Below are 27449 nucleotides of genomic sequence, written 5' to 3' on the forward strand. Positions count from 1 at the left end.
AGCCGGGCTGGGGTCCCACATCACTCTCTAGGGGGTCTCACGCCAGCTGGGCCGGGGTCCCACATCAGCTGCTGCCCCCATACATCCCACACCCGCTGGGCTGGGGGTGCCACATCAGCAACCCATCAGGGGTCTCACAGCAGCTGGGCTGGGGTACCGCAATAGCTGCTCTCCAGGGATCCCGAGCAGCCAGGGTGGGGTCCCACGGCAGCCAGGCCAGGGCCCTGCATCAGCTGGGCCGGGGTCCCACAGCAACCACCCCGCCAGGGCCAGAGAGTGGTATCGGAGCCCCCGCCCGCAGCAGGAGCTGCCCCTGCCCTGGCACGGCGGGTGAAGCAGGGCCAGCAGCGGCGGTTCTGGGGAAAACGTCTTTATTTACAGTGTGGCAGGGTGCAGGCACCGCGGGCAGGACGAGGAGCCAGCGCTGGGGCAGTGCTTGTGGTCAACTGCACCTGGAGCTGCAGCAGAGAGGCCACAGGGCTGGGCCGGGGGCTCCGTGCCACCCCCCTGCCCAGAGGGTTGCACCCAGGCTGGCAAGTCAGCTCCAGCCTCCCCCATGTCGCCCATGCTGCAAGTCCCTTCTCCTTTGGTCCCCGCCAGTGCCAGCAGGGTAAGAGCCCCGGGGGCTGGGGCTGTGTGCCTACAGCTCATCGGCCGGGCTGTGGGTGAGCGGAGCCTCCTCCTGCACCCCGCTCTCCTCCAGGGCCTCCCCCACAGCCGGGAGGCTGGCAGCCCCCTTGCTTTCAGCCCCCTCGCTCTCATCCTTCCGGCTCTTCTTCTTCCTGCTCTTTTTCTTGCTCTGCTTCTCCCCCACACTTGCCAGGTCACCCTTCTTGCCTGTCCACTTCTCTGCGAGGCAGCCTGGGGAGGAGAGGGGCAGAGGGAGCCCTGAGGGAGAAGTGGGGCTCCCCCTGCCCTGGTGGGGCTCTCCCCCATACTCCCTAGCACACCTGCGCTGCCCCTGGCAGCAGCCAGGACTTACTTGTGTCCTTCCCTTTTAGCACGTGGTTGGCACAGAGAAACTGTGAGAGATCCTCTGTCTGGTGGTTCCTGTACCAATCCTCGATCACGTCTTCATACTCCTCCACCAGCACGTCGCACTAGCATGAAGATGAGAGCCTAGATCCGGCCACGTGCTGCCAGGGCAGGACAGGGCCACGGCAGCGGGTCCTGCTGACACCCCCATTCCCGGCAGTGCACCCCCAGATGCTCTCTCCCCTGTGCTCCAGCCCATACGGTCGCTGGAAGCCAACCCCACCATGCCGGGTACCTGCTTTTTGAGGTCAGCCACCTCAGCGGAGGTCTCGTTCCATAGCTCATAGGGAATGTCCATCACCACCTTGACGCCCTTGTGCACCAGGTTGTGCAGAGTCTCGAAGGTCTCTGACATGCCCTGGGGGAGCGGTGCCACCCAGTGAAGCAGCGCTCCCCCCACCTGGCTCCAGCTGCCCCTTCCCGGCACCAGCCACATGACCGTGCCCAAGGACATGGGTACAGGCAAACCAGCTGCAGTCAGGGTCCCCAGGGCATCAGCATCACCAGGATGGGGCTCAAACGGCGGCCAGTCCGCCTTTACACACCCGGTCCCAAAAACAACAGGGGGACATGGGCCAGGCAAGATGGCCCCTGGCTGCCTCCCTGCAGGCGAGGGTGGCGGCCTGCCCACCCCCTGAAGGACAGGACCCCACACCTGGCCTGGGGGACAGTGCTGGGGTACATGCAGCCTTGCACCCTAGGTGCCGGCAGGGGATCCAGGGGATGGGGCAACAAAGCCCAGCTCGGTGCCCCTGCAGTGCAGGGGTGGGAGGAGGGTTTGGGAGCAAGGGGCTGCAGGACAGCCCTCACCTTCGCAAATCTGTTACTGCCGCTCCTCTCTTTGTGCAGGTTGTAATCCAACAGGCGCTTGCAGATGTTCTCCGTCACCTCGATTAACCGGATGTCCCTGCACGGAGAGGAGAGGAGAGAGGGCTCAGGCTCGGCACAGCCCCCCAGGAGTAGCCCCAGCCCAGCCAGTGCGAAGGGGGAGTCCTTTGCAGCTGCCAAGCGGAAGGGGCATCCCCCAGCTGCCCACTCTGCCCAGCCCACCAGCCCTGGCACGGTTTAATTTTCTGAGATGTGCACAGTGCAGCCTGCCTGCAGGCTCCTGAAGCCCCCGGCCCTGCAGATCGCAGGCAGTGACAGCAGCCCCTGCGTTCCCCCCTCACTTACGACTGCGTGTACTTCACAGCAGAGCCCTTCCCATCCAGGAAGCCATACTTGGTGTCAATCACCTCCTTGGTCTTGCCAGTCTCCTCAAAAGCAGATTTCAGCTCCACTGCCACATACTTGCACACTGCAGGAAGGAAAGCACAGGCAGGTCAGGGGTTTTCACCGCTCTGGTGGGCAGCGTGACACAGAACAGCAGTGGAAACAAGCACCAGGAGTCGGGTGCACCCAAGCTACCGTGAGCAGGAAACAGATGCCTCAGCTATTCAAAGAAATAACTGGGTATGGCTCAGCCAATTCCACTGGAGATTCTCTGAAGAAGGAACACCCCTATCAATGGCGTAAGAGCATCCACACAGCCAGCTGCTGTGGCACAGCTGAGAAGGCAGACTGCGCCTGCATGTTTCCCAGCAGTCCCAGTTCGCAGCCACCAGAGCACTGGCCTCTGCACCACAAGTTGCTCCCTTCCCTCCTGGAACAGCATGGGGCCTTTTTGCAATGCAAACCCCAGTGTGGGTCATAGCCCCGCCTTGTGACACCAGCACAACCCATCCCAGTCCCTCCAGTGCCCTGGGGACGTGAGGGCTGTGCTGGGGATCCAGCAGCTGGCAGTGCTCAGCGAGCCACGTGACAGGACAAGATGCTGGCCACAGACTGTGCCACCACATGAGAGGCTGTCAGCCCCAGCAATGCTGCACAGGGCACTGCCTGCAGCAGAGACTACAGCACCAACAGAGCGCATGTTTGCTTTTATGAAAACTAAAAGGAAACAAAAGCTTTATTCCTTCTGTAACAGGATCCAACAGAGCTATAGAAACATAGAGCAGAAGAGAAATGTCTCAGGAGTTTACAAGTGGAGATGTGGAGGGATGGAAGCCAGGCATGTGGTCCTTCCTCCCCTGAAGCCAGGGTCCCAGTAGGCTGGAGAAAACTTTGTCCTGTGCTGTGGGCTCCTGTTTGCTAGGAGCCATCTCTTCTTCAAGCCCCACTTTGGGAGAAAGGTCAGGCCCCAGCAGGAACAGTCTGACAGTGACGAGCACTGCATCTTCTCCCAGGCAATGGCAGGAACAGAGCGATGTGCTGCAGGCAGGAAGAGAGTGAGGTGGCTTTTCCAGGGCTGCTGTGCGTGTGCCAAGAAGCCCTGCATGCACCTCCTGCACTTTCCTTTCTCTGCTGACACCAGGGGCTGGAGGTGACTGCAGCCATTTCTCAGGTGGAAAGAGTGCTGCTCCCTGCAGCCCCTCTGGACTTGGGCCTCGAGAATGTCTCTCTCCACACACCTGCTGCAGCATCCCCACACACACCAGGAGCACTCACTGCTGGGTCCGGTTATCCAGATGCTGCCCATGGCTATCGCTGCGTGCTGACACAGGTTCCAAGCCTGGGCAGGAAGAGGAGCAGTGCGTGGTCAGTGCTCGCTATGGTGCTTCTCCAAGGTTACGCAGGTGTCACAGCACAGCTCAGACAGCAGTGTCTCCAGAGCTGCTTCCCCTGCAGGGAAAGCTTTGCAAAGAGCTCTAGAGTTTCATTTCTTCCTTTTCTCTTTGCTGCCAAGCTCCATGTGTCCCTGCACAGCAAAGACAGAGGAAACCACGGCAGACAGCAAAGCTCTGCCCTGGATTGCTTGCAAAGCCTTTGAATCCTTGTGAATCAAGTGGCTGCTCAGGGAGGAAGTACAACTGGGGCTGAACTGCGAGCAACAGAGACAAGCAGCCCCAGCGATGACCCGCCAAGCAACGTGCCTACTGGAAACAGCAGCGACTGCTGGGGCGCCCCTAAACCTTTCACCTAGGGGACAGAAGCCAGCCACCAGCAGGGACACGCTGCAGAGGCTCTGCTCCGCTGCCGGGGCACCGCAGGGCACCCGCTCCCACCCAGACACACAGCAGCAGCCGCCACTGCCAGGCGCCCCTGTACTCTCCAGGGCCCGGGGATAGCCGGGCCTACCGCGGGGCAGGCCGCAGTCGAGCGTCAGGGCCTCCGCACCACTAATCCCCCGACCCGGGCAGCCGGCGGGCGGGATTCCGCCGCTAAACCGAACCCAGGCGCTCCAGCGGGGCTCCCGGGACCCCCCCCGGCCCCGCTTACCCTCGCACTTGCTGGGCAGCCGCACCCAGTCCGAGTCGTCGCCTCCTGCCAGCGCCGCCGCCAGTAGCACCAGCGCCGCCGCCGCCGCCATGGCTCCGCTTCCGGGGCCACGCTTCCGGGAGCGCCCCGCCCGCCCCGCCGGGCAACCATAGCAACCGCGTGGCATCGGCCAATGGCAGCGGCGCGCGTGGCCCGCTCGACCAATCCTCGCCCGCCCGCCGCCAGCCAACCCGAGCGATCCCAGCGTCTGCCCGGCCGCCGTTGCACGGCCCGCGGGCCGCCCCGCCGAGCCCCCACGTGGGTGGAGGCGGGAGCGCGCGTGGCCCCGGTCCGCAGGCCGGGGGGCGGGCGCGCCCCGACCCTTCCCGGGTCCCCGACACTTTCCCCCCCCCGGAAATCCGGAGATCTGCCCTTACCCTCAGGTGGCTGGGGTCCCCTGCCCCGCACCCGGATAACTCGGGGCCCCCTCCCTAACCCAGGTAGCTGGGGCTACTCCCCGGCCCCCCGGCCACGCGGGGTCCCCGCCACCCCCAGACCCGTCGCTGTAGCTGCCCTCCCTTCCCACCCACACAGGCTTCACTCCCTGCACCCCTGAACAACACAGGGTCCCGCTCCCTCCAGCACTTGGGGGGCTCCCCCCCCACCTCCAGAACTGTTCGGGGGCCCCCCGCGCTGCCCGGCCACACCAGTGGGACTCACCCCTGGGGGCGCGCCTCCGCCTGGGCCCTCAGCAATGGGCGAGGAGGACCGAGGTGAGCAGGGCATCGCAGAGCGCGACCTTCAGCAGCACCACCCGGGTGGCCACCAGCAGGGCTGCCGAGGTGCGCGCTGGCGGCACTGCAACAGAATAGACGAGGTGACACTTGGCACAGGCGCACCGTGCACCGTTGTTCCCATGTCCCCTCCGGGGCTGTGACAGGGCCAGCGCAGGGAAAGCACTCCAAGACTTCAGGTCTGACAGGCTCCCTGGGGGTCCGTTGTGGGTTTTTGTCACCCTCACATCCCCCTTGTGCTAACCCTGAGAGCAGGCTGGCTCCGACCCACCTTCCCTACTGAGATGGAGCTTCATCCCACCTAGCCAGCCCCACGATGCTGTGGGGACCACCCCGACTGTGATACGGCCCCAGTCAGCCCCCTGCCAGCAGCCCAGCAAGGTTTCCTCCCCGGCACCAGCACTCCTGCTGTGGCAGGGCCTGGAGACTCACCTGCCATTCCACCAGGACACGGCTCTGCTGCTGCCTCATTGCCTGTGGGATGAGAGCACGGCTGAGGAGGCAGCAGCAGGTCAGTGCCAGATGTACAGCGGGGCCAAACGCAAACCCCTTCCTGTGCCTGCCTGTGGGGCAGTGCTGGGGGGCCCACACCTGCTCCCCACCAGCCCTGGAGCCCCCATCCTTGGGGGCCACCAGTGCATAGACAGGCAGGGGGCCATACCTGTGATGTGGATGGGGCTGGAGCTGTGGTCTGGGGCGGTCCTATTGGGCCCCACATGGCAGGAGAGATCCCCCTCATCCAGAAGGTCATCGGGGAGGAGGGAGACAGTGCACACAGTGCCACCATCCTCCTGGGAGACCCCATAGGCAAAGGAGTGCAGGGCGCTGCCGTTCCCGCCAGAGATCCAGACGGTGTGGCCTAAGCCAGGGGCCAGGTCACTCACCACGCAGACCACCAGCTGCCGGCGCTGCCCAGCCAGCACCATGCTCAGCGGCGGGGCCAGGGTGGGCAGTGGCGCAGCGGCCCTGCCAGCTGGCAGCAGAACAGGGGTTAGGGGCACTGTGTCCCAAACGTGTCCTACATGCAGCCACCAGGCTGGATGGCCTGCATCCCTCCCGCCTGTCCTAGGCCTTGTCCCTCCTGGGGGTACTCACGGGGCAGCAGTGGGAGCAGTGCGGCAGCCAGCAGCACCCAGGTCACCTCCATAGCAGCCACTGCCTGTGGGGCTGCCAAGGGCTCAGCCCCAACCGTCACCGCCAGCTGCGTCACCCATCACCTGGTGTCGCGGTGGGGCTGCCTCAGCCTGGCAGCTCCCGCTTCCCCCGGCGGCGGCACCGCTGTCCCCCGGCTCCCCTGCAATGGCGCTGCCCGCCTCCCCCACCAGCAGCAGTGGTACCGGCCCTCCCCTGCAATGGTACGGCCCCGTGCGGCCACCACCCCCACCCCCCCCCCGGCGCTGCGGTGGTACGGCCCGCCCCGCCATGGAGCAGGAGCAGGCCGCGGCCCCGGCGCCAGCCCTGGCCGAGGTGCTGCGGCTGGTGCAGAGCGGCCACGAACCGCCGGGCGTGCGGCGGCCCCACGTCTCGCCCACGGGGGACAGCCCCACGGCCTCCCGCCTGCCGCCCCCCCCCAAGCCCTGGGAGCGGCCCCCGCACGGCTCCGCACACAGGTGACGTAGAAACGTACAAAAAACTTTTAACAAGAAGCGTAAGGGGGGAGGGGCCATCAACCACCGGCGAGTCGCAGGGCGCCTAACCCGCAGCGCCGGCTGCAGCCAGACCCCCGCCTTCCTCTCCTCCTCCAGGCAGAGGAACGCACCACGGCCACTGTCCGGCTGCCGCGGCGTGCTGGGCTCCGCGGCACCGACCGCGCCCAGGGCGGCCCCGGCTCGGCCTCCTGTGTCCTGCGGCCAAAGCTGCGGCCTCCTGCAGCAGAGCCTTGGGCCTTCCTCGTGAGTCTCAAGCTTATGTCTTGAAATAAAGCAAACAAAATATGTCCAATCACTTTTAACACGTATCCATCATTAAGGCATACGTTTCACAAGGATTTTTCTTCAAAACAATCTTCTTTTTTTCATCATTTCCAGCATTCGTTTCATGCTGGCTCATGACCTCTTCATCTTTGCAGCTGCAGCCAGTGCTCTGAGAACAAAGAACCCCCACCACTCGACCCAGCAGCCCCGTGGGAACAGTGATACTGCTTGATTTCCATACGCCACATCTCAACAGCTAATGATACTTTCAGGAAGTGCAAACAAACTTCAACAGAGCCACATTTCCTCACTGTTCAGCTTGGAAACAACCCTGTCTCAAATACAAAACGTAAAATTAATCTTGCAAACGTTCAAAGAACCTGAGAACTGACTTAAAGGTTGAAACCCGCAGGGGGCAAAAGCAGGGCTGACACATGCCTCTTCCTTCGCAGCATCATCACCACTGTGCTCAAGGACTACTCCACATTGAGCTTTGTTTTTATGTTCATGGCTGCCAGCTCTGCCACAAAGTAACGGAAGACGTGGGGCACAGGGACAACTTCTATGGTATCCACCTTGTTGCAGACAGAGCAGGAGTACCTCCTGTTGCTTGTCACAGAGGAAGAGTGCGGTGGTTTCTCCAGCACAGGAGAAGTCATGCTGCCACAGCTCATGCAGACATAGGCTATGGAGCCATCAGAGCAGTTGAACAGGCGGTCTTGCAGCAAGAAAGATGTGCCATGAGCCAGCAAAGCATCACGCTCCATCTCGCCAAAGCGAATCCCACCTTCCACATTCCTCCCCTTGATAGGCTGGTTGGTGACAGCGTCTCGGGGCCCTGTTGTCCTCACCTGGAACTTGTCTGAGACCATGTGGCGCAGGCGCTGATAATACACCACTCCCACAAAGATCTCTGCCTCCAGCTCCAGGCCACTGATGCCACTGTACATCTTTTCCGTCCCAAAGAAGTTATAACCTGCGCTCACTAAAGTCTCACCAAAATATTTCAAAGCCGAGTTCTTCTCCGTGAAGGTGAAGGGAGTGGCATCATAGGCAACGCCATGCAGTGCCGCTGACTTCCCCGCCATGCTCTCGATTAACATCCCAATGGTCATGCGGGAGGGAAAGCCGTGAGGGTTGAAGAGGATGTCTGGCACTATCCCATTCTCTGTGAACGGCATATCCTCAGCTGGCCAGAGCTGGCTCAGGATACCTTTCTGCCCATGACGGCTGGCAAATTTGTCTCCAACAGTTGGGTTTCGGGGAACCCTCACAGTGATGCAAGCCTTCTTGAATTTCCCAGTGCCACGGTCATTACTGCATAACCTGATGTTGTCTACAATGCCAACTTCCTTATTCCTGTGTAGGTGGAGAAACAATCACAGCAAAGGTGTCAGATGTGCTTTTATCTAGGAAAAGCAAATGAAGGAAAAGAAAACAAACGGCTTCCCAAGTCTCATAAAATGCCTTGGGACAGCTGGGGACACCACCATTCTTGAAAAGTACTATTCAGTAGTGAAGGAAATCAGACTGCATAAGAGTTAGAGCAAGGAAGAAGTACCCTGGCATCACACAAGTACCATTCATCTGCTTTTTCTAATACTAGAAGCATAGCTGCAGGTGATCAGGTAATGTGCCACCCATGATTTAAAATAAAGCTCATTTAAACCACGTTCATCTGTATCACAGTTTTAACTGGGAGACTGCACCCCAGTGCCATTTGTTTGTGTTAAGGCAGCAGTCCCTCTCCCTACCCCCAAGAAATTTGCACCATCTTTGTGGGATATAAAAATGAAGAACTGGGTTCAGTGGAAAGCAAAGAGGAGAGTTCAGAGCAGGAAGAGAAGGCAAAGTGTGAGCCGAGAGGGCTTTGCCAACAAGTTCAGGGTGTGCTGCTTCTCCAGGTGAACGCTCACCCTGATGTTCCATGTGCCCCGTGTCTGCTGCAGGATTTACTGTTGTTACAGAACTTCCAGCCCAAACTCTCCACTCATTTTGGAGATGACAGCTAAGGAATAAATACTCTTTGTCCCGTGTTAAGACAAGATTACTCTTCTCCTTTGAAGTCCTAATAAACAGTGTTTGCAGAAGGCCTATACCTAAGTTTAGCTTCTATTTCAAAGCTATTATTTTGCTGTGTTGAAATGCAACCAGGGTACAGGCCATCACCAGAAAAAAAACAGAAATACCCCTACAACCGTGCTGAAGCCAAAGCCTCTGTCCTCTCTCTCCTCCAAGCCACACGTAAGATCTAGCAGTGTCTGCAGCACTTAGGACAGTAGGGAGAACTCCCTCTTAAGGGCCCAGGGTCTCTTGGCAAACTGGGGGCAGCAGCCGACACAGAGCTGGGAACCTTGTCTCTCTGTAGGAACCGAAATAATTATCTTATTTGGACCATCAATAAACAAAAGCTCAATGGCACAGCAGTAAAATGGTTCTCTAGATAAGGAACCTGAACTAAAGCTGGGCTGGCATGAGATAGCTAGGAAACAGGAGCGTGAGGTGGGAGAGCCAAAGAGGGTTCCACAAGTGCAAGGACAGGGCTGAGCTTACAGATCCCCACCACCATGTGCCCAGTCTCTTTGCCATGTTCTGTCACCACGACGACTAATTCTATGAGTCCACAGCAGTCTCCTCAGGACAGCTAAGGCACCACTTATCACAAACAAACCTTCCCAGTAATGTCAATTACTGCGTTACTCAAGTGCTCCTCAAACTACACAGTGTTATCCTCACTCTATCAATGCTGTAGAGAGACACAGACAAAGCCTAAAGTTGTACAGATGACTGGGAGCACAGGATGCATTTAAATATATCAGGTTTTGTCAATGTTTTTGCTTCCCTTCCCTGAAAGAATTAAGAGCATTTTAATGAAAGCCTCAGCAGCCTTCTCTCTTTCAACTGAAGTTAAAAAATCTTGCAAAACTTTGCCCCAAAATATCCCAGGGGGAGGGAAGGGTGTAGTTAACACGTTTTAATCTAGCGGTTTGGAAGCTGCAGTGTTAATAAAAATTGTATTTGAACCCCTAAGCCTGTAACAACTTTTATTACAAGGTTTTCTGGCAAGTCTCTGGGACCAGGCACTTCAGTTTGGGTTTCTGTTTGGTGTTTCTTTGGGTTTTTTCAGGCAGAACACCTTATGTGAGTCAATTAACAAAAAGCTACAGAAAAGGACTGTGGGGCATGTGCAGAGGAACAGTCCTTGGGAGGCAGCAAGATATTTCTGCAAGTTTTTTCTTTTTACTGGCCTCACATTTTCCTCCTGGGAGAAGTCAGGCTCTGCAGCACACATTGGCTTAGAGAAAAGCCATGATACACACACAGGAGTCACCTGCAACATGAACTTCATGCTCCCTCTGTCAAGACATGGACAGTATTGTGAGAAGGAAAGGGAACACCTAGAGGAAAAAACACTGAAGCTCATCAGGGCCAGGAGCTCTCAAGACTGCTCACCACCAAGCATGCGGGGCCAAGAGGGACAAGCTGTACTTACGGATAGTAGATAGTGAAGGTCTCCCCTGTGTTGAGGTTCATGTAGCTGTAGAAAGGGTCCCCAGGCTGTAGGAGAGAGCCAACAAAAGGCAGTCCATCAGCATCCAACTTCTCTGTAACATTCGGATCACCGAGCCTGACGCCAAATACTAAATTGTCGCCTGTCCTGCTGGCTTTAAGGGAAAGGTCAATGCTCTCCATCTTGATAACGCTTCCATAAGCAAACCCTCTCTGCCAGGAAGTTTTGTTCACAATCTAAAAAGAAGAAACAAAGGCCTGTTAAACGCTTGCTAATAACTTCAACAAAGACAGCATTTACATTCCAATCCCATGTGTACCTTTTCAACATTGCCTTCCTAAACAAAGCCTCCCAGCAAGTCACTGGTCCAAATGGCCCACATCTCTTGTAACCCCAGTATTTGTCAATGCTGGAAGCCCTGCTGCTGCCTTGCATAAGGGAGGGAGCTCTGCTCTACTCTCAGTACACCCAGCACTACCTGTGCAAAAACTCTTAACTGCTGTTGCTCCTGTATCTGCCCTAACAGGCTCTGTGGACTAGCAGAAGCAGAAAATGGTCTCTGCTCAGCTAGGTACCACTCTTCTTCCCAGTCCTCCACACCAAACTCCTTTAGAGGACAGCAGGCTCTGTTTTGGTGGCTTACCATTGCATCTTCCATGTCATAGCCGCTGTAGGAGATGACAGCCACAATTGAATTGGTGCCGATCGGGTAGCTGTCCATACCATAATAGTCATACATGCTGGGCCGCACCAGAGGGCTCTGGGGAGTGTGAAGGTGGTACAGCTTGTTATCTGAGCGATCCTTGTAGTTATAAACTGGAAACCCCATGGTTTGCTTTCCTATAAAGAAAGACAGAAAGTTGCATTTATTCAGGATCAATTCAAAGTACATCTGTGTTTCATCCTCTGTGTACCTTGTTAAGAAGAAAGCGGAAGAACAGTTTAGAGGGATTATTGATCTTAAACCCCTTGGAATTTAGTAGTTGTCCTAGTCCAGCTACAAAAGTTTCTAAGAACCACATTACTCAACTCCTTTCACGGCATTTCATAAAGGACTATTTGTAATTTTGTGTCTTCTCTGCAATTTCAAAATCTTCAATCAGGTTGGTATAGTGGTTTTTGGTTTGTTTGGGTTTCTTTTTGTTGCTGTTGGTTGGGGGGCTTTTGTCTCCTCTCCCCAGAGCTTCCCATAGTGAGACACACCTTACTTATTTCCAGGCCAAAAAGTATTTGCTGCTGCAGTATCAATGTATTGACAAGGAAAACAAGTTTTAAACAGTCATGTTGGTACTTTCAGAAAGGTATGAAAAAGTGGTAGTGTTTTAAGGACATCTTTCTGATAATATTGCCAGAAATTTAATCTGCTAGCAATGGTACTGAGGAAATGAGAGTTGCTCTCGAAATCCCTACCTACACACTTAGCATGATTTTTTTTTTTTTTACAAAAAATAAGCTTGTTGCACATCACTTGCACCCCAGCAGATTGAAACCCCACTAAATACCCTATCCCAGCTTCTTTCAGACACCAAATAAATCAATTTAAATCTTTCTCAAATAGTTGTCAGAACCTCCCCCCACCCCTCTCCCGCTGCCACAGTGCTGTATTACTCTCTTGCTACAGATGCCAAGCAAGTGTCCTCTCAACAGCTGCACTGTCAAAGACTGCAGCCACTCACTGAAAACAGGTGGCAAGGAAACCTCACACTAACTACTGCAGAGCATCTACTGTAGCTGCTGGTTAGAAGTAGGTTAACCTCTGTCAGTTGTGGGGGATGAGAGGACTGTTGGTAGCACAGCTGTCAGACACAAGCAGCTGGTGCCATGCCCTTCACTTGTCTATACGATCAACAACATCAAATTAAGAAAAAAAACCAAACAAAACTTACTTTAGTAACATGAGTGCAATGACCTAGAACTGCCCACTGGAAGGCAGCCAGGATGATGAACTTCATTTACTTTGCCATAAAAAAAATAGCTGTTCAGAAATGTCAGTGTTGAAACGACGACTGGAAAGAGCTGTTATTTGGGAATGCAGGAAGACACAAGAGAGAATTTTTTGCCCCCCCCCTCTTCCTTCTTGCCCACGGACTTGTAGCACCTAATAAGTAAATATTTTAAGTACTACAGCACTTACCCATCTGGCACTGGTACATGTTTCTTGGACTTTGGTTGTGGTCAGAGAATGGGATGAGATTGGCCACCACGCTCAGAATGCTGTGAGGGAAGAGCTCCTGGTGAGTGGTCACTTTGGGTTCCACCTCTGACTCCAGCGAGGCCACATTCATGAAGATCTGCAAGCATCAAATGGGACAATGCTCACTTGCTTCCTTCTTTTAAAGGGAAGGAAGCAAAACAAAGCTGCCTCAATGTCTTTTTTTATTCATTTCAGTTTTAGCTGTGGTTGTTGCCTTCACCTTAGTGAATTAGCGGGCAAGAAAAATATCAGACAGCTATTAAACTACTTATCACAATCACTGACCAACTGCAAGGAAAGCAAGCATGGGAATACAAAAACTCCTTCCTGTCTCCTGTTTTGATTGTTCCAAATGGCCAATTTCTCTGGCAAGCCAGTGCTTGGCTGCCCGCAGCCAATTTGGAGAACACAATGTAACAGAGGTGAGACCATACACACAAGACAGCAATCCTTCACCTTAAAAGCTTTGCAAAGTTAGTACTGAGAAAGCAGCTTTCAGTATTTCAAAAAGATCCCTACAATCCATCTAAGGCATGGAAACCAATTAGCACAAGGTGAGAAAAACCTTTGGCCACCTATTCTAGTTGTTCAACACAAGCTCCCTATGTCCAACCCTCAGCTGCTTTCACAAATATTTCACAAAAAAACCCACATTGTTTTTGATGCCAGGTACATCTGTAATAGTCAGCACTTTATAAAAGAAATAGGCAAACCCCACCTGTTCCAGAGTACCGATCCATTCAGTCCTTCCATAGAACAGGTTTCTGACAGGCCGCACCATCCGGCAAGGGGTAGTAAAAATGAACAACCCAGGATAGAGGCTGGGTTTTCCCGTCATTGGGATAAGGACCACTTCTGCCCGTGCAGGAAACCTCTTCTCTTGTGTTATCTGTTTGTAAAAAGAAATACCGATTTAGAAACAGAAACCAACACTGGTTTAGTTAAGCTGAATCCAACACAATGAAAACATCAACCAAAGGTGTAGCTACTAATATAAAATGCCAGAGAACATTTAAAAATACTTCTAGAAAAGTCTCCACCAAAGAAAGGACTGAATAAGTCTATCTTACCTTTTTCAAGAAAAAACGACTTCATAAACCAGCAGACCAAACATATGGATATAAGCAAGAAAAACAGAAACGCCCACTCCAACACTAGCATACAGTCAAAGATAACTTACTGGTTCAGATAAAAAAAAACACCCAACAAATTAATGGAAGTTTTAAAATACAATTCCAAACATGCCTATTTTTGACCACTGCATATTGAGGTTGTTTAGCTAGGAAACATTTTAGACAAGACAACCTTGAAACGGCGAAGGGTTTCTGCAATCTCAGGAGCCAACTCCCGCTCCACCCAGCCCACTACAGAGCCGTCCAGCACAACTCTGTAACACTCTGTGTAAGGCTTGCTTGGAGTTGCATCGATGGGGGTGACACCTGTAAGAGGGGGTCAGTAGAAGGAACAGTCAAAAAAGCAAAGAAAACACAGAAGTCATTTCTGCAGGAAGACTCAATCCACACCAAAAAGCTTTCCGAGACATCAAAAAATTTCAGATTGACAGGGCAAAGCTGTAGATCACTTAGTGGAAAATACGAAGCATGCACCACTAAGAATGCCATTTCCCTCCTCACTTTTCTGACTGAATAAGGACTCCCATTACTGTGGTAATCACAAGTGAGCTGCAGTTTAATTCAAGTCATCAGCAGCATTAGAAAGTCACTGCTTGGTCCAATTTCTTAGAGCTTGTACTGTGCAATCCCTTGTGCTTAAGTGAACATCTTCACTCTACAGCACAAAGCTAAGGGAGATTTACACTGAACTTTATGGTCTCCAAAAGGCTGACACACCTGTAGAAGCAAGGTGCTACATACCACTAAGCAGAAGCACAGCAAGTACAGGTTTAACTCGATTTCACCTTCTCAACAGTGTACAGTGATGGTATCTGGAGAACCTTGCCCAGATACAAGTTTGCAGGGCAGAAAGGTGAAAAGGAAGACTGCTTTGTTCAGTGATCAAGCCAGTAAAACATACCAAGGGAACATAACAAGGGTGGAATGTCTGTCACAGGTGCCATCTCTGTCACTATTTCACACACAGCTGTCATGTGGTTCATCAGACCGCAGGGTTCTCCATCTGGGGTGTCCACAGGGCACAGGAACCCCCAGGATTCAGGCAGCAGCTTGCGGACAGTTGTAGTTCTCATTTGGGAAAATGCTGCCCCTCTGTGTATGCAGCGGAAGTGGGAAAGGTAACGAATGAAATTTAGCTTGTCACCCACCACACACAGACCACTGTCCTGTAACATGCCCAGGCCTGGGGAACAAAATGGAAATTTTATGTCAGGATGTCATTCAGCTGTAACAAATTAAGTATGATGTTATAAGGCAGTTCCTTATTTTTCACTGACAAGCCCTAAAGATGCTTACACAGGACGCCGACAACAGAAAGCACTTGTGCTGTTGCTCGTGCACAGGCAACTCTGTGTCCTGTAAGAGGCCCAGAGACTGAATTACAAGCTATTGCTTAAAATCCAGCTCCTTTTAGAAACACGTGAAAGTCATTCCCAGTGCAGTGACTTGGGGATTTGCAGCTGGTACTTTGTACTGAAGGTCTATGGCCTTCTGATTTCATTGCATTTTCTAGTCAACATTCCATTACATCACCACACTAGGCACTTCAGGGAAGCACCAGGTGAATTTGAAATTACATTAGTGAAGGCATTTCTCTCCATTTAAGATCACATGACCAGTGGGGCTGTCCTGACACATAAATGCCCCTTCTCTGTCTTACACTGCACCTTTTATGAAGAAATAAGTCTTTGGAGGAAAAAAATATGGTTGTTGTTTTAGACAATGCTAAATTTAGTTTCAACTGTTTATCTGAGTAGAGGCTTTGCTTTAATAGCTAACCTGTTTACACCATGCATACAGTCTATGCCTGAGGAGAAATCTTGCCTTTCTCTTCAACTATTCCTTTGCTCAAACCACTTTCACTAATTCAGTTATGCCTGCATAAAAGCAGCTGTTTTCAGTTAAGAGCTCAGTTTTATGTTGTCTCTCATCCTGTTTAGCAGGAAAAAAAAAAAGGCTTCTTCAGCCTGAAGATTTACCCGTTTTAGATCGCAGGTTACCAGTTGCCAGAAGATATTCAAATGGCTTGGTAAAGTCTGTTGCCAGGCCGAATGCCTTCACCAAGCTGTCTGCATTTATGCTGATATCTGCCTTTTCTGTTTTTTTCTCCAAAACAAACTTAACAGATTGAAGCCAGCTTTCAAGCCTCTCCTATGGTTTAAAAGTGAGAGATTTAAATTTAAAACAGGAAAATAAAAGCTCAAGGTAAAACTTCAGATCAGTTGGATGTGCTACAGAAATCCTCTGAAATCAGCAGGATGGACAACTTTTAGCGAGCTGAAAGTTCCAGCTGTTTCCCACACCAACTTCATTTTATCAAAACACTTCACACCAACACAGACTTGTACAGAAAAACCCCATCCAACAACTTAGTAATCAATCCCACCCAGACTAGTGACGAGCCTGGCAAACAAAGTACAATAACAGAATTTCATAAACAAAACCAAAACCAGAAACTGTACTATAATCTGACCGCAAGAATAACTCTACTGATTAGCCTGCTAAATACAGTGATGAAGTAAACCCAAATTATTAAGTAAGTTTAGATACCAAAACTTGAAGGCCATGGACACACAGTACTCAGATGTTGCTGAGATAATGGACTGGATTTTCATTTAAACTGTAGTTTGATCACTGCTGTGATCTTTGATACTATATAGAAACAGGGAAAAGGACATAAGTTAGCCAAGAATGCTTTGAACTCTTAGTAAAAATCTACTCTATACAGCCACACTGTGTCTAACTGTATGCTCTATAGTCTATGTAGGATCTTTACATTCAAAAAGGGGCTGTTAACTCACTCCCTCTGCTGATCTGACAGGCCCAGGCAGGAAAGCAGCCTTACCTGGTTCCTGGCGGCAGTTCCATATAGGGCTAAAATGCTTCACAGAACTCACTATTTTATTTCTAAACTCACTGAAACCACTCAAGTATTAGAGAGGTTTTAGTACCCTTTCAGAAAAACAATGCTAAAGAAAATTTCAGCTAAACCAGAAAAGAACAGTTAAAAAAAAATATCTAATAACTCAGAGAAGTATCTTTACTTAGGGATGGGAACTACTGCTTCACAACAATTTTCATGGGATAGGCAAGCTTCTGAACAGGAATACCTTCCTCCTGGCAACCTGCAATGACGAATCCCTAGAAATAAACTGAATTCAAATTGAATTGGAAGAGAACAGGAAACTGCCTTTTTACATCACCGGTGATACATTAACTCTGTAAGTCAGAAGCATGCTATCAACTTCTTGATCGATAAAGGAATTTAAAGATGGAAGAGCGACGACATCATGAATCACCACTTTTGGAAGATAGGGGGTGTGGGTGGGGAGCAGTTATTGTCTTACATGGCCATGTGAAACAGCAGCAATACCACAGGCAGGTCTCCACCACTCCCATATCAATCAATACAACAGAAGTACGCTCTTTCCAAACCTTCTTCAAACACCAGAAGGATTCATATCCCTCCTTCCTGAGACTCCCACCCTGAATGGGGCACTTTCATTTGCTCTGGAAGGCTATGAAGCTCTGTATTCCAGGTTCCAGGTTTTGTACAGGCTGTTCTTCAGCATATTCAGCACCCTACACTGAGACAGCCAAGCCTTCCTCAACTACACTGCCTGGTCAGACTACATCCAGCATGCTCTCAGCCTTCATAGCACACCCAGGCTGCCCAGCCTGGCCTCCAGACTTCTCCTGTCCCCATGGTCACTGTGGGGTCAGGACTGGACAACCAATACATTCACAGGTTTAAACCCCACAAGACCTTACCTTTAAGAACATAAGGAAAAGCTGTCCTGGGGTAAGCACTTCTTGATTCATCAGACTGTCTGGGTTATCCTCCATGCACTCCCCTTTGGCAAAAGCATACAGCTTCCGGGTCATCATACAGAGCAGGTAGAATTTTTCAGTTCTGTCTGTCAGGTGTATGCAGATACACTTGCTGGAGGAAGAAAGGAGGACAGCTAACACTGTCTCTTCATGCTAGCAGTTCTTCAAGTTTTTCCTAAGTAATTTTTTTTTTTTTTTTTGGCTAAAAAGCCTGACAAGGCACAGGCTTTTCCAGTTGCCCTTAGAAGAAAATTTCAAGAAATAATAATAAAACCCCCACAAATCCAGAGATGGAGCTGAAAACCAATCAACTTGCCTTTTAAGGGGCTAGTTTTATTAGGGATATACCTGGATGATTAGATGAAAATGAACCTTGTGGAAGACTGATTTTACACACCCTGACGTCAGATGTCCTTGTAAGTACAGTTCATGTAAACAGGTATTTAAGTTAGGACCAGTCAACAGCTGGGGTCTGCATGTTATTTTACAGTAGCTGTGACACCAAACACACACAGGCACATATCCACATACGTGCACCCCACCCCGAATCTGAGCTGCTTCTGTCAACGCTATCAGTGTCCTGCTGCAGAAAACCCAAATGCCCACTGCTATCAACCCATGTGTGGAAAACTTTGGGCTGAACACCACTCTAGCATAAGCAAAAAGGCAAGCCCCACCTAATTCTCACTAAAGCTGATCCAGTGCTGCCCAAGATGCTTGAGATCACTTGCACTCCAAGACACAATAGTCTTGTGTCAGCACTCAGAGATTGTTACAGCTTTTCACTTCTGCCCTACGTCGCCCTCTACTGAAGCCTTCGCAACGAAAATCGGAGCGATTCCAACTTTCCTGAAAGTACCCATTCACATCCTAGGTACAACGTTCTGTGCTTCCAGCTGGTCTATGGACTTTTAAGTGGCCCTCTGAGGCACATGCAGGCCGACCTTGTGTTTCCAGCAACCTGACCACTCCCTATATACTCGCGGACCTGGGCACCCCAAATGATCCTTTTCCTGTGCTAAAAATCCTCTTAAAGAGCAAACACATAATTTACTAGGAAAATAAATTATTTAGTTGAATGCCTGTCACACCAACAGTCTCAAAGCCAGCTCTTCCTTCCTTTCTAACTTATTCCATGGAAGAAGCAAGATTTTACAGCATCTAATTACCATTTTAAAAGATAAATGTAATTCTTGTCATAGCTGCCAATGACTGTGTGACACTAATAAAGTGTTGCAAATTGCAGTGCTTCTGTTCAACGGCCTCAAGCAGTCACAGACCTAGTTTTAACCTTCTCTTTTTAAATATTCTTATTTTTCATCAAATACATCAGAAAATCGTATCTAAATAGCAAGTGACACCTGAAATCATTTTGGGGATACCTGTATCAACCCACTAAAACACATATTTCTGAACACCACAAAGATTATCGGAACAACCTGGAGTCTTATCAGAAACTGTCCCTGGCTATTGTTCTATAAATGCATGTGAAAACCGTAACAAAGCCTGATGCCATACGGCAGAGCACTCTTAAACCTGCCTATAATTTCAATATACACTGAATCACATGCTCCTACATGCATACATACATACTTCAAAATGAAATCTGCCACCTGTTCATTGCTGTACCACTCAGGAAGGTTAAGTTTTACTCTGAAGCTCCTTCCCAGGTATTCGAGGACATTCTGCTGTGTCAAACAGCCTGCATCCACTACTGCTCTCATCATCTCAGTAACGCAGTTCACATAAAAGGTGTCACTTTCCTTTTCTTTGACCAACTCTTCAAAAATCTTGTAGTCTGGGAAATTAACTAATGCCTGAAAGACAGATGTGTATCAGATCAGAAAAACATGTCATAGCAGCACCTGTCCATACAATACAGCAAAAGAACTAGGGCACGCCACTAACCTAGGTTTCCAGTCCTCTGGAAATATCTTTCCACCATGCAAATGGAAAAATACCCTGGCATTGAGGTGCTTAGAGAGTAACGCAGAGGATATTCATACCTCGATGATGATCACAAGTACTCCCAATCCAATGAGACCCTTGGAAAAAATGGAACTTGCACCCTCAAAATTTACAGGTTTCTTTTGTTTAGGTAAAAATTACTACTATCTTTACAGAATGAATTCACATGGAAACATGAATTTAATTCACCATTGTCTCAAGCTGCTACTTCTCATGAAAACCAAAAGGCAATTCAGCTCATACCTAAATCCAACATTCTTAGTTAGCTCTTTGTGTTATAATGGCTTCCTAATAGTTTTCTAATTGTCAGAGTTAAGCAAGTACTCTGTCCACCAATGACTTCTGTATTTACTGACAAATGTGCCTCAACCTTAAGTAACTATTTGTTCATTACATTTAAGCAAGCTTCAAAAAGTTCAGGAAAAATTGAAGGCTACATGAAAAACCAAGGTAGATTTCTTTATGAATGGGGGCAATGTAAGCTCAGTTCTGCTGCTTGGTAGTCATGATACAAACAATCTGGAAGCAGCCTGAGCACATGCTGCCTCTTGTACAATAGAGAGCACTGGGATGACCACACAGCAAGAAGACACCAGAATTACAGCCAGAACAGAAGCCACAGCAGGACCTGGATGGGCCACAGGAAACAAGTACAGTAATGCAGGGGGAGGGTGGATGCTAACCCACCATGACTACTTATGGCAGAATTTGAACTTCAGACAAACAGCCTGCTTATCCTGAGATCCCATGAGCTACCAGAAAGTTAGTACAATTTCTTTGCATATTAAAACAACAGCTAATCAGCTACTTTTGGCAACTACTTTCGCTGAAACAGAAGTTAAAGAAAAGCATTCAAGGAAAAGTGAAATGCATTCTGCAACAGCAATGTGAATACAGCAGGCTGAAAGATACAAATTCACCAAGGTCGATCTACACGATGCTTCCATCATGTAGCCACTGATTTGCTCTAACAATTTGCTGCTGTAGCTGAAATACACTGCTGAAGTGCTCTGCATCTGCCACCAGAGAAAGCATGCTTTTACATGGTAATTTAAAAAGTCTTGGCTCAAGTGAAACTTTTGCCTGCTATCCAAAGAACACTTTACATCCATCAAATGTGCTCAAACAGACCCTTCCAGATCTTCACTGCTTCCAATTCCAATCAGAAACAGCATTCTATTTTTCTCCTTACAAACAAACAAAAAAAAAAATCCATTCACTGTTTACTTTCAGATGGGACAACCTGACTTCAATCATTAATGTTTTTCACTCACCAAACACTCAAGCTGTCATCCTGATCTTTCACATTAGGTGACAAACATTTATATCCTCCAAGAGCTATTCATCCAGAGCCTTTATCAGCAAAAAGCCATGAAACCCATGCGTAACTCTCCCCTCCTCTCCTGACTCCCCCCTCCACATTCCTTTTACATTCCTGTTACATTACAGGCATAAACCTGGTTTCGACTGTAGTTCTTCAGTCACTATAGGAAGGATGACTGAACATACTTAACATGGAATTAGCTTCTTCTTGTTACTTAAATAAAAATGCTTAGCAAAACTGCCGTATTTATTCAACACAGAAAGCACGAGCATTAAGTGTTTACCTTCAGAGCAAATCCCAAAGGAAGGAAGAACAACTCTTTCTGAAAAATGAAATTCAACATGACACAACCATTTTCCAAGTAGTGAAGGTTCATGTTTATTGCAGTGTGCTCATCCTTAACACAGTGCATCACTACTCCTGCAAAAATTAACACAAGCAAAGAACAACATGAGCTGTTACAAAACCAACCAGCTGCATTGCTGTGACATGTTCAAACAGGTGTGAGACAATTCATGAGAGAAACTTTGGTACTTCGTGGCTGAGAACAGGAGGTAGATAACTAGCTGCAGCATCAGTCTGCCATTTCAAATAAATCTACCAGCTCAATTCAGTTCTTAGTGGACAAATGTCACAGGACAGCCAGCACACTTGCTGAGAGGCTTGGAAGATGCATAAAGTTTTCTTGAAAAGGAAAGCCCCAGGCCCCAACTATTCTGCCTGTAACTTTAGGTTGTAAGATACAGCAACACACAAGTGCTCTTCCTAATTGTACTCCGGTCATTTTCACATCCCTGTGTTCGGGGCGGTACCCGCGTTTCCTGGTCCTGCCCCCTGCTATCCACTGCAGGACAAAGAAAAATGAAACAAATGGGACCGTTTAAACTGGCACTGCCTTGAAATGAATTAACGTGGAATTATGGTGTGTGCTCAAGCACCACGGTCCAGTCAAAGCAGCAGCTAGTAACACCGGAGTTTAAAAACTAACTTTTCTGGCTTAATTTTAAACTCCTTTTACTTAGTGTACATGACAAAGGTATGGGTCAGCCAAGGATCTAGTTAACCTGCTTTCATGTACATTAATCTGCCATCTTGAAGTATGGATAAACAAATTCCATTAAATCAGTCCAGTTCAGAAGTTTACACTGACTTCTACTGAAGACAGGGTTTTAGTTACACCTTCCACAAACCAAAAGGTTACAGGTACTGTGAGGCCTGGAACACACCACCTCACTCAGCATGGTTAGCTCAGACAGCTCCCACAAGGCAAGCACCTGCCTCATGCTTGCACCACCACAGCAGTGCTCACCCTGTATTTTTATATTTACTAAACCCCAGAAACATCATACAAGAACTACAGTAAAACAAACTACCAGGAGTTAGCTAGGTCACTCCTGTTTGTCCCAAGCAGTTACTAGCAGGATGCTGCAGGAAACTGTTCAGCTTACCGTACTCCGTGAAACCAGGGCCTCTGTTTTTCCATTTGTGTCTTGTCATCGCAAGAGGGAAATTTCGCCTGGGCATAATCAGCATCCTAATAACTTTTTCTAAGCCATTAATTATGAAGTAGCCTCCCATTTCCTTGCAGGAGAACAAAAATTACTTTAACATGCTTAGAAACTCATAACCCAGCATTTAAAGAAAGAGACAAAACCGCTTGTATTATACTGTGTTATACAGTAAACACAAAAATGTAGTGTTTTAACTTGAAACACATAGCAAGACATACGTTTCAGCATTGCATTTGGAAAGGCTGCACTCCTTGCCAGTGACTATTAAGTATAAATGTAGCATAAAGTGCAAGGAAAGGGATGCATATTCCACAATTTAAAGGAAGGAAGAAAAAAACAAACCCAACAAAAAAAACCTGTGTGGTCAACTGAGTGGATTTGGAGAGCTGATGTTAACTATTTTTTTAATAAATAGTCTGAAGCTCTCATTCTGAGTTTATAAACCAGAGGGATTTTCAGTGCAGAAAATCTCCTTCTGGTCACATACAAACTTAACACTGATAAATGTATAGCTCCCCAAATGGTATGGCATTAGACACAAGGTGTTTCAGCAGCAAGTAATACCATGAATAAAGATACAAGTGGCATACTACGGGGGCAGCAATAGTACGCCACTATAGAACTTCTTTCATAGCTTGCTCACTCTTTTTGTGAGCGCAAAATACAGCACTAAATAATTCTGTACTCAGTTACCGACAGCTGACATGCTACTGGGGAGACAAGGAAAGAGCTGCCAAAGACAACGGAGAATAAAAATGTCTCTTTCAATGTCTGTTCTCTGAATCTTTGTCTCCAGATGCCCATTCACAGCAACACAGCCTCAGCTGCTGGTTAGCAGTTGAGAAATCATACACTGGAACTGCAGGTGTGAGGACGAAACAGATCCCTCTATTCAAAGACAGCTATGACTGCAGTTTTTTCAAGATGCTGTATGGAACCACCGTAAACTGGGTATGTTCAGAGAAAACAGCAAGCGGAACTTGAAACAAAATATAAATGCTCAAGTCTTGTAAAAAGAAGCTGGTCTGATACACTGCTCATTTAACGCAGATTTTCCTGACCCACCAAATCCCCATTACCTCTTCCTCCTCATGGTGCTGCATGAGCTCTTGCGGAGAAAGATTATAGAGATTGCACAATTTGGACTTCACCATGATTGGAATGTACCCCAGGGGCTGTTTAATAGTCCCTTGTAGCTCACCATTCACCGACCAGCTAATGTCAGCCTAAAATGACACAATGCAAAGAGTGAGCAAATTAAGTCGCCCTTTTAATCTTTCCTGCTATATCAACCATACATTTAATATAACCACAACCTGTTTAACAAACTTCTGTTGCTGTAAAATGTAATAATACAAAGCAGAACTAGTAGATACATGCATAAAGATGATGCTCTGGAAAACAGTCAACGTGGGTTTACAGGTTGAAGAAAATCATACAAGCCTAGAAGAAGGTGAAGAAGCTGTTTAGTAGAGTGGAACAAAGTTGATAGAGCCTACTTTGCCTTTCAGACACTTCAACAGAGCAGTCTAAATAAAAAAAGGCAGCCACAGGATAGGAAAGGAAACCTCAGAAGTTAGTTAACAGCTAGAAGAAAAAGTGGAAGAAAACAGAAAGCGCTCAGTGAGAGGACTTCCAAACTACAAGCTTGCAGAGACCTTTCCTAAGATTTGTTCACTTAACATGTTCACAGGTAATCTGAAAAGTGAGAAAGAAAAGTGTGTGTGAAAGAAAATGATTTATCAACAGTAACAAGATCCGGCAGCACACATGCAGGAGGACTCCTTTATCGTACAAAACAAGGTAATGAAATGCACTGCAGGCATAAACAATCCTAACATTATATGCAGGATGACAGGCTTTAAAAGAGCTGCTGCCACACAGGAAAGAAACATCAGCATAGGTTAACTGAGCCTTAGGGATTACTAGGGAAGGGAAGTGTTACTGTGCCCCTCTAAATCCACAGTGCAGCCTCACACTGACACCTCTGCACAGTTCTGGTCTCCAGCTTAAGCGATGACTACAGGTACAAAGTGGCTCCCATAGCAGCAGCAGCTCAGCAGACAGGGGCCTGCTTCTCACCTTGGGGAAATGAGAAGGGCAGAAGAATCTAAGGGAGGGGTACATGGTTAAAGGCAGCTCAGTGGCAACAAGAAATGATTACACACTGCTGATTGCTGGGCAAGGGCTGGCAGCAGGAGAGACTAACCAAACCTGTCCCAGCACAAGGCAGTACCTTCTCACACAAGGCACAGCAAAATGTTTTGTTCCAACTGTTCCAAGCACTTACAACTAAACATACACTGGAAAAACTGATGGGAAAGAAAAATAAAAGCACCTCTAGCTCAGGAAAACCCCAGAGTCACTGGGGAAATGGCAGTGAACAATCTCTGACTGCTCCACTTTCATCTTCACATAAGATGCTACACTTACAGTAGCTTTTATGACTGTTAAGTTGTAATGCTTCGGACAAAGAAGAAAAAAAAGGCTGAAATCGCAAGCAAACATTCCTTTGCACCGGGTGCCTCATGCAAACGAACAGCTCAGACACAACTGCACAACTTTAAATGAAAGCAGCAATGGCTGCACGCTCCTTTCACGGTACAAAGGAGAACACTTGTTGGAGGTGCTTCTCCTTCTATAGGGAAATTTCAGAGCAATTCAGGATGAACATATGATGTGAACAAGAGCGATTCACAACCGCTGACTTCCATGCGGCAGCAACACTGCTTTTGAAATCAGGGTTCCCGCAGGAGCAAGGTATGGCCTGCCATGCTCTCTGGGATGACACAGTCTCCTTCCTCGGAGCACCGCCGGGGCCCGTGTGGAGGCAGTGCGGCAGAGCAGGGCCCGGTGCGGGGCGCAGCTCCCGCCCCCCTCGCGGCGGACGGCACCGGGCGGGGGGTCGCTCGCCAGAGCCCTCAGGGACGCGGGAGGGGCCGTGCCCCCCAGGGCTTCCCCGCGGGGCAGGGACCGCGCGGGGCGGGCGGCAGCCGGGCACTCACCACGATGCGGCCGCGGTAGGTGCTGCGCAGGCCGCGGCACTCGGCGGGGAACACCCTGCGCTCCTGGCACAGCGCGCCGGCCGGCACGGCGGGGGGGGCGAGGGACACCCCCGCCAGAGTCAGCGTCACCCGGCTGTCCTTCAGCGCCAGCTCCAGCGGACACAGCTCCTGCAACGGCACCGGCACCGGCTGCAGCGCGGCGGGGAGCGGCGGCAGCCCACAGCCCGCAGGCCCAGGCCCACAGGCCGTGAGGCCGCAGGCCCAGGCCCGGCCCACCCTGCTTCGCCCCCCAAACCTGCACGGCGCGGTAGACGCCCTCGCTGACGGCGTAGTTGAAGGACCTGATGTGGGCACCGGCCAGGTCGCGCCGGGCCCCGCTGCTGCGCGGCGGCCGCGGCCGCAGCCGGTGGGGGTCGGGGTCCGCGCTGCGCTCCGCCATGCCCGCCCGCCGCGCGCCGCCTCACCGCGGGAAACGGCGCGAGCACTGGGGGGCGCTGGGGGGCGCTGCGGCACAAACGGCCGCGTGCGGCGAGCGCGCCTGCGCACGCTCCCCCCCTTCCCCTCTCCCCTCCCCTCCCCCTCTCCCCTCCCCTCCCCCTCTCCCCTCCCCTCCCCCTCCCCCCTCCCCTCCCCCTCCCCCCTCCCCTCCCCCCCTCCCCTCCCCCCACCCCCCCGCGTGCAGCCCACCCTCGCTCAGGGCCCGCCCCCCGCTGCCCGGAGCCGCCCCCCGCCCCTCCCTGCCCCACACAGCTGTGCCCCTCTTCGCTGCCACCCATCCTCTGCCCCACCACCGGCCCCAGCCGCGTCATGGCCCCCCGCCGCCACCCCCACCGCCACCCCCAGCCGTGTCCCCCCACTCGGTGCCCCACAGTCACCCCCAGCCGTGTCATGTCCCCACTGCTGCCGCCCCCAGACGTGCCCCCAGCTATATGCTCCTCCCGGCAGCACTGCTGCACGACTGGGCCAGCTCCTGGGGTCCTACGTGGCAAGGGGGGTGTGCGACACCCACCACAGGGGGGTTTCCCAGGGGACCCGACACCCCAGGACCCGCTGCCACAAGGACACGCTGCCGCCTGTGGGGTTTGCATGTTTTAATTAATGATGGTTTAGGAGAGATGTGGGTAAGAGTCACCGGAGACTCACAAGCTCCGCCAGCCCCCCACACACATGCTGATGTGGGGGTGGCTGGTGACAAAACGGAGCCTGGTGGGTGCCAGCACTGCTTGTACCCCGCCGTCCTCTCAACACCAGGGTTTTCCAAGGGCTGCCGCGGTGGGCACTGGCAATGAGACACGATTACAAACCTACACGCAGCACAGCATCGCTCTGCTGGGGGAGAGCTGCACGTGGAAAGCAGGAAACGCTGAGAGCAGGGACATGCAAGCAGTCCTGACAGGTGCTGGGCACTGCAGCACTGGGCAGCCAGGCCACATGGATGAAGAGGCTTTTGAGCCTTTCTTAAGACTTCTCCGGCATTTTCTGTGGGCTGTGGCCAGCCACTGGATTGTGGTTGCACGGTAATCATGACCAAGCCGCTCTGAGACAAGCCACGTGGGAGCTACCTGAAACCCAGAGTCCAGCAGGGAAAATGCAGCCAGAGCACCTGGGCCTGAATCCTTCATGGCTGACGTGAAGTGACACAACTAAGCCTAGCAACATTCTGCAGTGTGATAGGTGTCTTCTGGAAACCCAGCACCATCCTTTGCAAAAGCTCAGGAAACAGAGCAAGACCTTTTCTATTGACCTTTTAGCTGACAGATGCTAGAAAATATTGTTGTGTATTCCTAAAAAAAGAAACAAAAGTCTCACAAGGGCTTGTGAGCATCACTTGCAAAGTGCTCCCACAGCTGCAGTGCTCAGGCCTCTGCCAGACGCATCCTCTGCTCCACCTCGTAGCTAATATTTTGGGCAAGACCTTAGGCACTGTGCTCCCCATCCTTTGTCATCTACCTCCTGCGCTTTACTTGGGGAGCACTTTGAGAGCAAGTGGTAA

At 50.6% G+C, this 27449-nt stretch overlaps 3 protein-coding genes across 4 annotated transcripts; 1 reads left to right on the forward strand and 2 right to left on the reverse strand.

Moving 5' to 3' along the window:
• Positions 1-354: 354 nt before the first annotated feature.
• Positions 355-6345, reverse strand: CNPY3 (canopy FGF signaling regulator 3). 2 transcript variants are annotated; one of them, XM_056356728.1, is made up of 8 exons: positions 6162-6345; positions 5728-6039; positions 5499-5540; positions 2209-2332; positions 1846-1942; positions 1271-1393; positions 983-1100; positions 355-861 (listed from the first exon to the last, which is right to left on the reverse strand). In XM_056356728.1, the coding sequence occupies exons 1-8, from the start codon at positions 6211-6213 to the stop codon at positions 641-643; spliced, it is 1089 nt and encodes a 362-aa protein (XP_056212703.1). In that variant the 5' UTR covers positions 6214-6345; the 3' UTR covers positions 355-640. The 2 variants fall into 2 exon arrangements, with proteins under 2 accessions (XP_056212703.1, XP_056212702.1); XM_056356727.1 differs by lacking the exons at positions 5499-5540; positions 5728-6039; positions 6162-6345 and adding an exon at positions 4294-4648.
• Positions 6346-6365: 20 nt separating this feature from the next.
• On the forward strand, positions 6366-7310 carry C12H6orf226 (chromosome 12 C6orf226 homolog). The gene is made up of 2 exons (XM_056356729.1): positions 6366-6676; positions 7135-7310. The coding sequence occupies exons 1-2, from the start codon at positions 6366-6368 to the stop codon at positions 7199-7201; spliced, it is 378 nt and encodes a 125-aa protein (XP_056212704.1). The 3' UTR covers positions 7202-7310.
• POLR1B (RNA polymerase I subunit B) lies at positions 6683-25938 on the reverse strand. Its single transcript, XM_056356723.1, has 15 exons — positions 25752-25938; positions 25457-25624; positions 23531-23677; positions 22389-22521; positions 21224-21360; positions 19242-19465; positions 17589-17760; positions 15797-15968; positions 14719-15000; positions 13990-14123; positions 13403-13573; positions 12625-12781; positions 11134-11330; positions 10473-10726; positions 6683-8338 (listed from the first exon to the last, which is right to left on the reverse strand). The coding sequence occupies exons 1-15, from the start codon at positions 25893-25895 to the stop codon at positions 7456-7458; spliced, it is 3375 nt and encodes a 1124-aa protein (XP_056212698.1). The 5' UTR covers positions 25896-25938; the 3' UTR covers positions 6683-7455.
• Positions 25939-27449: the final 1511 nt, after the last annotated feature.

Source organism: Falco biarmicus, chromosome 12, assembly GCF_023638135.1.
Source record: "Falco biarmicus isolate bFalBia1 chromosome 12, bFalBia1.pri, whole genome shotgun sequence".
Lineage (NCBI taxonomy): Eukaryota > Metazoa > Chordata > Aves > Falconiformes > Falconidae > Falco > Falco biarmicus.

What these genes read in the sequence shown, in the direction of transcription:
- CNPY3 (XM_056356728.1), bottom strand. Translation starts at nt 6,213, where the DNA reads ATGGAGGTGACCTGGGTGCTGCTGGCTGCCGCACTGCTCCCACTGCTG. An exon ending in ACTGCTCCCACTGCTGCCCC is followed by an intron (nt 6,040 to 6,161) that starts GTGAGTACCCCC and finishes TTCTGCTGCCAG; the next exon opens with CTGGCAGGGCCGCTGCGCCA. An exon ending in GCTAAAAGGGAAGGACACAA is followed by an intron (nt 862 to 982) that starts GTAAGTCCTGGC and finishes TCTCCTCCCCAG; the next exon opens with GCTGCCTCGCAGAGAAGTGG.
- C12H6orf226 (XM_056356729.1), top strand. Translation starts at nt 6,366, where the DNA reads ATGGCGCTGCCCGCCTCCCCCACCAGCAGCAGTGGTACCGGCCCTCCC. An exon ending in CCGCACGGCTCCGCACACAG is followed by an intron (nt 6,677 to 7,134) that starts GTGACGTAGAAA and finishes TCATCTTTGCAG; the next exon opens with CTGCAGCCAGTGCTCTGAGA.
- POLR1B (XM_056356723.1), bottom strand. Translation starts at nt 25,895, where the DNA reads ATGGCGGAGCGCAGCGCGGACCCCGACCCCCACCGGCTGCGGCCGCGG. An exon ending in ACCCTTGTTATGTTCCCTTG is followed by an intron (nt 14,124 to 14,718) that starts GTATGTTTTACT and finishes CCCCTCTTACAG; the next exon opens with GTGTCACCCCCATCGATGCA. An exon ending in CATGTACCAGTGCCAGATGG is followed by an intron (nt 11,331 to 12,624) that starts GTAAGTGCTGTA and finishes CTTTCTTTATAG; the next exon opens with GAAAGCAAACCATGGGGTTT.